The following is a 12,333-nucleotide window of genomic DNA, read 5'->3' as shown; positions in this document are numbered from 1 at the left end:
ATTGAAGGTGTCTACAATTCAATGTTGACTTCAAGAGTATTGTCTACATTTTCTAGGTCATTGTTTGAATGCTTTTCTTTCAGACTTCCTTGTGCAGAATTTTATCTCTATTATCTTCAAAAATTTGTCCCTTACGTTGGCAATCTTCACTTTGGAGATCTAACATTGCTATAGATCTGACTTTTTTGACTTGTGCAGAACCTGATCTCTGTTACTCCTAGAAATTTGCCCCTTACCTTGACATCTTCCACTTTGGAGATCTAACATTGCTATAGATCTGATTTTTTTGACCTGTGCAGAACCTGATCTCTGTTACCTATGGAAATTTGCCCCTTACCTTGACATCTTCCACTTTGGAGATCTAATATTGCTATAGATCTGATTTTTTTGACTTGTGCAGAACCTGATCTCTGTTACCCCTGGAAATTTGTCCCTTACCTTGACATCTTCCACTTTGGAGATCTAACCTTGCTGTAGCTTTGGCATTTGACCTTTGCAGAACTTAATCTTTGGAGGTTGTCACTTATCTTGACAATTTTTCCCTTACCTTTGGAGATTGCCCTTTACTTGACAAATTTTTCCTTTAGAGATTTAACATTGCTACAAATCTAAAGTTTCACTTTTCCTGTTGTACCCTAAGCAGTTGTTACCCCAAAAATATATTTTCCCGCAGATTTGTGCAGAAATTTGGTCTTCTCAACATTTGAAGATTCTACATTTTTCTTGGGCATTCTTCCTTGGAGACCTAAAGTTGCGGTAGAGATGAGGACAAAACAAAGGGAAGTCTATAAGGCAGACATAATACATAAGCTATTAATGAAGTTTGAAGATCAAGTTTTAGATGTTTACCTAGACAGATGTTTTATATTATTTTAGCCAAGTTGGGCATGTGTGATATCCATGCCTCAAACTTGAGGGGGAGTGATGGAAGTATGATTGAGGTTTCCTAATTGGAGTAGACTCCTCTTTTAGATATATCTTTTGTTTTCTTATATTCTTTCTATTAGTTTCATATTTTGTGTTAGACTAGGTTTCCTAATATTTAGGATTTGTTTTTCTATTATATTTGCTTTGTATTTTCTTATCCTACTCAAAATAGGATTTGCTCAGGTTGTAACTATAAATACCTCATTGGGGTTTATGAATGAAAAATACCTTATGAGCAATAATTCTTCAAATTCCAACAATGGGAGACGAGGATTTCATGGCTGCTGCAGGGGCGAATCTAAAAGAGGTATCAGTAGGAATTTCTCCAATGTATGCCTTAATATTAACATAATTTTCTGCCTATTCAGGACAACCAGGTTTATCCCAACAATTTTCTTTAGTATGATTTCGTTTTCCACAGTAAGAACAATAGGAATTGCCTTTTGACAAGTTTGGAGGAGTGTAGCTTCCTCCCCTTCCTCTTCCTTGGCCAGCAACCTTCCACATGAGTGATAGGTGCTGCAGCCACAACCAGCAACCATGGCCGCACACTCTTTGCTTCCTTGAGGACTTTTATTTCCATTAAAGTGGGTACTGTTTCAGATGTTAAAATCTGACTTTTGCATGTAGAAAATTCTAGGTCTAGTCTAGCCAAAAAAATTGAGAAAGAATTCAGCCCTTTGCGTCTTTATAAGTTTCAAGATTAGTGGTCAGAGGTTGATGTTACTGCTACTCTTCAACTAAACCCTAAAAATCCACTATAATACTCCATCAACGAGCGACCTTTCTGAGAGTAATTAAACATCCGATCATACAATTCATAAACACACAAGGTATTCTTTTTTTGATCAAAAGAATCATGCAAGTCCTCCCATATTTGCATGGACGTGTCATAAAACATAATATTATTAGCGTTGGGAGAGTCGACACTATTCCAAATCCATACCTTGATGACAAAGTCATCACGAGTCCATGTTTCATGCAGCAACCAAGGTTGCATCCTGCGAATCAACAATTGGACAATCTTCCTTTAAGTACTTTGATTTTCCTTGGGCATGGAGAAAAGCATACATCGCCTTTGCCCAGAGAAAATAAATTCTGGCTCCTTTCAACTTAAGTACTTGTGATTTGGGACTGTATACCTTCCTTGGTTATTTTCTTCGAAGTATCAGCCATAGGCAAAGCTTAGAACACAATACTAATAATGGAACAGAAACAATGATGACGAACATAGAAGATTCAGTTGTCTTCTTCAAATCTAATGCATATTGATGATGATGATAATTTTGCAGCTTGAGGCTGTGGCTGCCATGCACGGACATCAGTGAGGACCACCAAAGCCCAACTCACAGAAAACTAGCGCCCTCAGTAGAGAGCTTCAGATACCATGTGACGACACCAGGACCTCAACTGAAGCGCAAGAGCAGGCAGGGAAGAGAGAGTGAGAAAAGGAGAAGAAGAAAGAGATAGGAGACAGGCAACTCAAGAACCAGCCAATTCACCTCTCCAGTTGCACTATTCCAATTTGTAGATACAAGCCTAAAAATAGACCCCATATTTGAGGGGGCCTCTCACACTACTAACTTGGAATACATGACAAATATAAGTCACCAATTGAAGGAACCAATACAACCCAGAAAGGAAAGACAAATCTGCAATCCAATTAACCAGTTTGACTACATGCTTTTATTCTTGATCAACACGGCATATGCTCCAAGGTCCAAGCCGTCCTTACCTGCGCAATCTGAAACCGTCAACAATAAATAAAGGGTGTGCATCTGCCATATTGACAGGCTAAATTGGGTTCACCCAGTTCAATGCCCAGCCAAAGCCCAAACTAATAAACAATGCTTACTCCTGTATGCATCTGTGAGTATTTTATGCATATAATATTAACCTGCGGTCGTACATGGATGGCAGCCCAATGCATGTATTGTTCTACGTGGCCTGAGCCTAGATCTTGATAAAAAAAAACCTGCATGGTAGGCCTACCTCTACCTTGCTCTAGCCTGGCCCGCTTGCATCCCAGGCTTCTGAGAGTAAAATGCTATCAATACATTAGCTTCAATTGCAGAGATATATTATCTGACATTCAATTTTGTTTTTACGATTTGACAGGAGTTGCTTGCTTTGCCTAGATGATCCTTATTGGGAATATAGTTATTTCTAATGTAGTAATTTAATTTTCACTGGTTATATGCGACTTTACATTAAAATCCCATGCAGGTGCGCTTGATAGGATACTGTGTTGAGCAATGTCTTTTTCTTGTATATGAGTTTATTGAGAACGGCAACCTAAGCCAACACTTGCGTGGTACAGGTACGGCAATACTATATGATCCAACTTCATCTAATGTGAATTGAATTCCTTTAACTGTTTATAGTTCTCTTAGTGAGTCAATGTTTTGATTGTGATTACTTTCCTTTTCCTTCAGGGAAGCCTCCACTTACATGGTCTACCAGGGTACAAATTGCCCTTGATTCAGCAAGAGGTCTTGAATATATCCATGAGCATACTGTTCCTGTCTATATCCATCGTGACATTAAATCAGCTAACATTTTGATCGATCAAAACTTCCGTGGCAAGGTTGTTAAAATCCCTGTATCTAAGAGGCAGACTTTGAAAATTATGTCTTATTTGATTAAAAAAAAAATTGCCATCTTGTAGGTTGCAGATTTTGGATTAGCAAAGTTGACAGAAGTTGGAAATACATTGCCTACACGTCTAGTGGGTACATTTGGATACATGGCCCCAGAGTAAGATGGTTTCTATTGATCTATTTTCTTTTTTACATGATATTCTCTAGCAATTCTTCTAAATATTTGTCAATAGACATCATATGTATATTAATTATTGAAGTAAAAAATGTCATGTGATAATACTAACTTCATATGCGTCCATAACTTCTTTAAACCCCGAATGCATTGCTGCCGGTATTACTGTTCTGGCTAATATGGAAGGAACATTTACACCCAAGGATATGTACATCGTGAGATCATAGCATATTGCTCTGGATCCTAGTATGCTGGCTGTATATTAAATTGAAGGATGCTTTTCTAGTGTTTTGGGCAGAGAAAAGAGCAGCTGTCAGTGAAAATCTGTCTGTCATAATGTGGAATGGACTGTGTCCTGCAAATGATTGGTGGATGAAGGTTCTTTGTACCATGCCAATGGACCGTACATTTAGTCAAACCCAGCTGTGACGGATAGATTTGCAATGTCATTTCAGGATGTTGCTAACTCATTAGTTTTCAGGAGACATTGGAGCTTTTTTTTTTTACTCAGATACTTGGACAGTAATTGTGGTTGGGGGATTCTGAATCATTGTTTGGTAGCAGGCTAGTGATCGTGTCGCTAACCAATAAAAAATAAAATCCTATACTAATCTAGCTAGTAGAAAGTACGGGGTCGAACTATGGGGAACTATGTTGAAAGAAATGATTGTAGTAGAATGACTTTTTGATCAATGATCTCAAGCCCTCTATTTATAATTAAGTGGAAAGTATATTATTACAAGGAATAGAATTTTATATGAATACAAACTCTAATTTAACTCCTATACAAACTCTTATTAGACTCCTAATAGAATCCAACACTCCCCCTCAAGTTGAGGCATGGATATTAGTCATGCCCAACTTGCCTACAATAGGAAGGAAATCTCTTTCTTTCAAACCCTTAGTGAAAATATCTGCTACTTGGTCTCCAAATCTTACAAAAGGCATGCAGATAAGCCCTTGTTCCAACTTTCCTTTGACAAAAAACCTGTTAATTTCAATGTGCTTAGTTCGATCATGTTGCACCGAATTATTAGCAATACTAATAGCAGCCTTGTTGTCACAATATAACATCATAGGGTTTGGAACTTGGACTCCAATATCTTGCAGCAAGCCTTTCAACCATAGTAGCTCACAAACTCCATGAACCATAGCTCTATATTCAGCTTCAGTACTAGATAAAGCTACCACATTCTGTTTCTTACTTCTCCAAGTAACTAGATTACATCCAATAAAGGTACAGTAACCTGAAATTGACTTCCTGTCTGGAGATCCAGCCCAGTCTGCATCAGTGTATGCTTCTACTTTTAGATTATCAGTGGGTGACAAAAGTATTCCTTTTCCAGGAGTTCCCTTAAAATACTGTAGTATTCTGATAACAGCCTTCATATGAGCTAAATATGGATCATGCATGAATTGACTCACTATACCTACAGCATAAGTGATGTCTGGCCTGGTGTGGGACAAGTAAATAAGCTTCCCTACCAGCCTTTGGTATCTTCCTTTGTCCACTGGTTCTCCCTCTTTTTCTTTAAGTTTAGCTCCAGCTTCAATAGGGGTATCAACTGCTTTACACCCCAACATTCCCACTTCTGATAATAGATCTAGGACATACTTTCTTTGGGATAGGAATATACCTTTATTTGATCGAGCCACCTCAATCCCTAAGAAATATTGTAACTTCCTTAGATCTTTAATTTCAAACTCTCTGCCAAGAAAGTCCTTCAACTTTTGAATTTCTTCACCATCATTCCCTGTGATGACAATACCGTCTACATAGACAATGAGAAGTATGATGTTAGTACTTGACTTCTTGACAAATAGTGTATAATCAGCAATGCTTTGCTTGTACCCAATAGAAGTCATTGCCTTCAGGAGGCGTCCAAACCAGCATCTAGGAGACTATTTTAACCCATAAAGTGACCTCTTCAATCGACAAACTTTCCCTGCAGTATTGTCATCGGAGAAACCATGTGGAATTTCCATATAGACTTTTTCTGCTAACTCCCTATGTAAGAAGGCATTCTTTACGTCTAGTTGGTGCAAGTTCCAGTGTTTGTTCACAGCTACAGACAACAGAACTTTGACAGTATTTAGTTTCGCAACAGGGGCAAAGGTCTCCTGATAATTAATCCCATAGGTCTGGGTAAACCCCTTTGCAACTAGTCTAGCTTTCAACTTGTTGACTAATCCATCCATATTTTGTTTAACCACAAATACCCATTTGCAGCCCATTGGTTTTTTTTCTGGAGGAAGTGTAACCATCTCCCAAGTGTCATTTTTCTTCATTGTCTGCATTTCCTCTACCATAGCTTCCTTCCATCTCTTATCAGCATAGGCTTCCTCCCAACTTTTAGGAACAGATACAAATGACAGAGAGGATATAAAAGCACGGTAGAAGTCAGACAAAGAGTTATAAGAAACATATTTAGCTATGGGATGTTGAGTACAAGATCTGACTCCTTTTCTAACAGCAATAGGAAGATCAGAAGAAGATACCTCAGTAGAATCCGATTTTGAAGTAGAAGACTGAAGTGGTAACGTATCACCTTTCTCCACCTGCTTTAGCCGATTGTATTTCTTCCTCTGATAAGTCTGCACCTCTTTATTCTGGTTAATCTGGTTTTGAAAGACCCCAACAATGTGTCTCACAGGAGTGGTCTCCCCTTGGCTAGGTTCTTCACATGGTTCAGAAATCGAAGGGGGAGGATTAGAGTCCTCAGGTATACTGGCCAAAGTATCCTCCTGGTCAGGAAACTCTTTTGGGACTCTTAAGTTGTGTTGGTGTGTGAAAGGAAGATCTAGAGTCGGAAAGAACACCTCTCCTCTAGGACTCTCCCCCTGGAGAGGTGTATAGTAAGGGCAAAACTCATGAAAAAGTACATCCATGGATACAATGGTTTTCCTGGAGGGAGGATGATAACATTTGTACCATTTCTGAGTAGCAGAATACCCCAAAAATATGCAGCGTAGGCCGCGGGGAGCCAACTTACTCTAGTGGGCTGTGATTCTGGCATAACACACGCATCCAAAAACCTTTGGGGGAATAACAAAAGAAGAGGCTCCCTGAAGAATCTCATTAGGACATTTAAAACCAAGTATCCTACTGGGCATCCTATTTATAAGGTAAGAAGCAGTGAGTCTAGCATCACTCCAGTACTGGTCAGGTACATTCATAGCAATCATAATAGAATGGGCTATCTCTAAGAGATGTCGATTCATCCTTTCAGCCACCCCATTTTGGGCAGCCGTATCAACGCAACTGGTCTGATGTATTATGCTAGAGTCAGAGAGGTATCTTTGAAATTCACCATCAATATACTCTGTGCCATTGTCACTGCGAAGGATCTTTACAGTGGCATTGAACTGAGTTTTAATCATATTATAAATCACAAAAACATCGGAAAACTTCATTTTTTTGTTTTAAAAGATAAATCCATGTAGAACGAGAGTGACAATCAATAAAAGTAACAAAGTACCTATGGCCAGTGATAGACACACGTCGGCAGGAACCCCAGACATCAGTATGAATTAACATAAAATGAATAGTTTTTCTATTATGAAGAGAAGGTAAATAAGTAGAACTAGTCGGCTTCGCAAAAATGCAGGCTTCACAAAAAAAATCATCCTCATTACAAGAAGAAACTAAATCAGGAAATATTTTCTTAAGAGTTCCTAGAGGGGGGTGACCTAGCCTACGGTGCCACTGATGAAGGTCTGATATTACCAAATGGACCTGATTAGAAGATGTAGTCAGAGCAGAAGTAGATCCTTCAATTGGCTCGATCAAATAAAGTCCATTGTCTAGTTTACCACGTCCAATCTCCTTCCCCGTTACCAGATCCTGGAAGACACAGTAAGATGGGAAAAATGATGTCACTTTACAATTCAAGTCATGTGTAAGACTGTTGATAGAGAGCAAGTTAGTAAAGAAAGAGGGAACATGTAAAACTTTAGACAAAGAAAGGGATGGAGAATGTTGAATGGTCCATTTTCCAACAATGGAAGAACATAAGCCATCAGCAATTCGAACTTTATCCTTTCCAGAAGTTGGAGAATATTGTAAGAAAAAAGAGGATAAACCTGTCATATGATCTGTGGCTCCGGTATCAATAATCCAAGGAGTAGAAACTGAAGAAACTTGGAAGCTTGTAAAAGTTTTACCTGAAGTAGCAAGGTAGGAGTTGGTTTGATTAGTAGAGGAAGCAGTGGTAAAGGCTGTACCGGCAGTAGAAGATTGCAGAATACATCGCAGAGTAGCTAACTCCTCCTGTGAGAGACCAACATCTGCAGAGGGTGTTGTGCAAACTGTCTCAGAAATATGAGCTTTCGGTTTTCCTCTTTTTTGTGCTCTTTTTTGCTCAAAATCAACAGGCTTCCCATGGAGTTTCCAACAATTGGCCTTGGTATGATATGGTTTATGACAGTGCTCACACTTGACAATCTCCTTAGCCGGATCAGATTTAGTGTGAACAGATTGTAAGGCTGATTTTTCCACAATAGGAGTATGAAGCATGGCTAATCGACAACTTTCCTCACACTGAACAAGAGCATAAGACTGTTCTAGTGTAGGAAAGGGAGAACGACTTAAGACTTGCACTCTGATCTGACCGTACTCCACATTCAAACTTGCCAAGAAGATATATACTCGAATCTTATCAATGTGCTTTTTATACTTTGCCACATCATCTGGATTAGTTGGGTGATAATCCCCATAATGATCCAACTCTTGCCAGAGAGATCGCAACTCAGCATAATAGTGGGCCACAGTCAGTTCCTTTTGGGTAGTCTCATGAAGCTTCTTTCGTAGCTCATAAACATGTGCATCATTCCCCAACTGTCCATATGTTTCAGTAGTAGCCTTCCATATTTGGGCTGCAGTATCAAGTAATAGGTAACCCCGGTAATATTTGGATGCATGGAATTCAAAAAGAATGTGTTGGATTCTATTAGGAGTCTAATAAGAGTTTGTATAGGAGTTAAATTAGAGTTTGCATTCATGTAAACTTCTATTCCTTGTAATAGTCTACTTTTCACTTAATTATAAATAGAGGGCTTGAGATCATGGATCAATAAGCCATTCACCACAATCGTTTCTTTCAACATGGCATTAGAGCCTAAGTTCGATTAGGATCTTCTTCTATTTTTTTCTTTCTTCAAACCCATAAACCCCATAGTAGATTATATTTTTTCACCAAAACCCTTAGCAGTTTTTTCTGTTCTTCTACAACCTAATTTTGCAACCATCGCAGAAATCAATTCTTCAAACCATAATTCTGCAACCATCGTTTGGCAGAATTTTTTTCCCTTTTCAAACCCATTGCACCGCTGCATTATCGTTTCAGTTCCACCTCAAAGATCAGAGAAAAAAAAAAGGAAAGAAAGAAGAAGAAGAAGAACCACGCTTCCTGCTGCTTCTCGCGACAAGAATTCCTGATTCTGCTGCTTTTTTTGCGATAAGAATCATAGATTAGATCAGATTTGGTTTCTTCTTATAATGAGGATAATTTTTTTTGTGAAGCCTACATTTTTGCAAAGCAGACTCGTTCTACTTATTTACCTTCTCTTCATAATAGAAGACCTATTCCTTTTATGCTAATTCATACTAATGTGTGGGGTCCCTGCCGACGTGTATCTATTACTGGCCATAGGTACTTTGTTACTTTTATTGATTACACTCTCGTTCTACATGGATTTATCTTTTAAAACAAAAAAATGAGGTTTTCCGATGTTTTCGTGATTTTCATAATATGATTAAAACTCAGTTCAATGCCACTGTAAAGATCCTTCGCAGTGACAATGGCACCGAGTATATTGATGGTGAATTTCAAAGATATCTCTCTGACTCTGGCATAATACATCAGACCAGTTGCGTTGATACGGCTGCCCAAAATGGGGTGGCCGAAAGGAAGAATCGGCATCTCTTAGAGATAGCCCGTTCCATTATGATTGCTATGAATGTACGACCGATCTTGACGGAGTGATGCTATACTCACTGCTTCTTACCTTTTAAATGGGATGCCCCGTAGGATACTTGGTTTTAAATGTCCTAATGAGATTCTTCAGGGAGCCTCTTCTTTTGTTTGTTCCCCCAAAGGTTTTTGGATGCGTGTGCTATGCCAGAATCACAGCCCACCAGAGTAAGCTGGCTCCCCGCGGCCTACGTTGCATATTTTTGGGGTATTCTACTACTCAGAAAGGGTACAAATGTTATCATCCTCCCTCCAGGAAAACCATTGTATCCATGGATGTAATTTTTCATGAGTTTTGCCCTTACTATACACCTCTCCAGAGGGAGAGTCCTAAAGGAGAGGTGTTCTTTCCGACTCTAGATCTTCCTATCATAGACCAACATAACTTTAGAGTCCCAGAAGAGTTTCTTGACCAGGGGGAGACTTCGGCCAGTATAACTGAGGACTCTAATCCACCCCCTTCATTTTCTGAACCATGTGAAGAACCTAGCCAAGGGGAGACCACTCCTGTGAGACACACTGTTGGGGTCTTTCAAAACCAGATTCACCAGAATAAGGAGGTGAAGACTTATCAGAGGAAGAAATACAACCGGCTAAAGCAGGTGGAGAAAGGTGATACGTTACCACTTCAGTCTCTTGCTCCAGAATCAGATTCTATTGAGGTATCTTCTTCCAATCTTCCTATTGCTGTTAGAAAAGGGGTCAGATCTTGTACTCAACATCCCATAGCTAAATATGTTTCTTATAACTCTTTGTCTGACTCCTACCATGCTTTTATATCCTCTCTGTCATCTGTATCTATTCCTAAAAGTTGGCAGGAAGCCTATGCTAATAAGAAATCGAAGGAAGCTATGGTAGAGGAAATGCAGGCAATGAAGAAAAATGACACTTGGGAGCTGATTACACTTCCTCCAGGAAAAAAACCAGTGGGCTACAAATGGGTATTTGTGGTTAAACAAAATATGGATGGATCGGTCAACAAGTTGAAAGCTAGACTAGTTGCAAAGGGGTTTACCCAAACCTATGGGATTGATTATCAGGAGACCTTTGCCCCTGTTGCGATACTAAATACTGTCGAGTTACGTTTGTCCAGTAGCTGTGAACAAACACTGGAACTTGCACCAACTAGACGTAAAAATGCCTTCTTACATGGGGATTTAGCAGAAGAGGTCTATATGGAAATCCCACATGGTTTTTCCGATGACAATATTGCAGGGAAAGTCTGTCGGTTGAAGAGGTCAATATATGGGTTAAAACAGTCTCCTAGATGCTGGTTTGGACGCCTTCTGAAGGCAATGACTTCTATTGGGTACAAGCAAAGCAATGCTGATTATACACTATTTGTCAAGAAGTCAGGTACTAACATCACACTTCTCATTGTTTATGTAGACGATATTGTCATCACAGGGAATGATGGTGAAGAAATTCAAAAGTTGAAAGACTTTCTTGGTAGAGAGTTTGAAATTAAAGATCTAGGGAAGTTACAGTATTTCTTAGGGATTGAGGTGGCTCGATCAAATAAAGGTATATTCCTATCCCAAAGAAAGTATGTCCTAGATCTATTATCAGAAGTGGGAATGTTGGGGTGTAAACCAGTTGATACCCCTATTGAAGCTGGAGCTAAACTTAAAGAAAAAGAGGGAGAACCAGTGGACAAAGGAAGATACCAAAGGCTGGTAGGGAAGCTTATTTACTTGTCCCACACCAGGCCAGACATCGCTTATGCTGTAGGGATAGTGAGCCAATTCATGCATGATCCATATTTAGCTCATATGAAGGTTGTTACCAGAATACTACAGTATTTTAAGGGAACTCCTGGAAAAGGAATACTTCTATCATCCACCGATAATCTAAAAGTAGAAGCATACACTGATGCAGACTAGGCTGGATCTCCAGACAGGAAGTCAATTTCAGGTTACTGTACCTTTGTTGGAGGTAATCTAGTTACTTGGAGAAGTAAGAAACAGAATGTGGTAGCTTTATCTAGTACCGAAGCTGAATATAAAGCTATGGTTTGTGGAGTTTGTGAGCTACTATGGTTGAAAGGCTTGCTTGCAAGATATTGGAGTCCAAGTTCCAAACCCTATGATGTTATCTTTGTGACAACAAGTCTGCTATTAGTATTGCTAATAATCCAGTGCAACATGATCGAACTAAGCACATTGAAATTGACAGGTTTTTTGTCAAAGGAAAGTTGGAACAAGGGCTTATCTGCATGCCTTTTGTAAGATCTGGAGACCAAGTAGCAGATGTTTTCACTAAGGGTTTGAAAGAAAGAAATTTCCTTCCTATTGTAGGCAAGTTGGGCATGACTAATATCTATGCCTCAACTTGAGGGGGAGTGTTGGATTCTATTAGGAGTCTAATAAGAGTTTGTATAGGAGTTAAATTAGAGTTTGCATTCATGTAAACTTCTATTCCTTGTAATAGTCTACTTTTCACTTAATTATAAATAGAGGACTTGAGATCATGGATCAATAAGCCATTCACCACAATCGTTTCTTTCAACAGAATGACATAATAAGAGAGTCATTCGAGATCCATTTATCCTGTGAAACGCTTGTGGTAGTAGGTTTGATAGTGGTGCTCGTAATGTATCCAACAAGTCCTCTTCCAGCAATAGTCAAGTAAGCAGATCGGGACCAAAATTAAATAATTT

At 39.0% G+C, this 12,333-nt stretch overlaps 1 protein-coding gene across 1 annotated transcript in view; it reads left to right on the top strand.

The window, feature by feature from the left end:
• CERK1 (chitin elicitor receptor kinase 1) overlaps window positions 1–12,333 on the top strand; it is a 62,196-nt gene that overhangs the window by 45,186 nt on the left and 4,677 nt on the right. The window contains exons 7-9 of the mRNA XM_089136720.1: window positions 3,154–3,247; window positions 3,363–3,514; window positions 3,596–3,684. Of these exons, the coding sequence (XP_088992846.1) occupies window positions 3,154–3,247; window positions 3,363–3,514; window positions 3,596–3,684 (335 nt within the window). The remainder of the gene's footprint in view (window positions 1–3,153; window positions 3,248–3,362; window positions 3,515–3,595; window positions 3,685–12,333) is intronic.

The sequence above is a fragment of the Hakea prostrata genome, chromosome 10 (genome assembly GCF_041222555.1).
Source record: "Hakea prostrata isolate BN-2017 chromosome 10, UWA_Hpros_2, whole genome shotgun sequence".
Classification (NCBI taxonomy): Eukaryota; Viridiplantae; Streptophyta; class Magnoliopsida; order Proteales; family Proteaceae; genus Hakea; species Hakea prostrata.
Note: the sequence above shows the minus strand (reverse complement) of the source record. Positions and strands in the feature narration are given on the sequence as shown.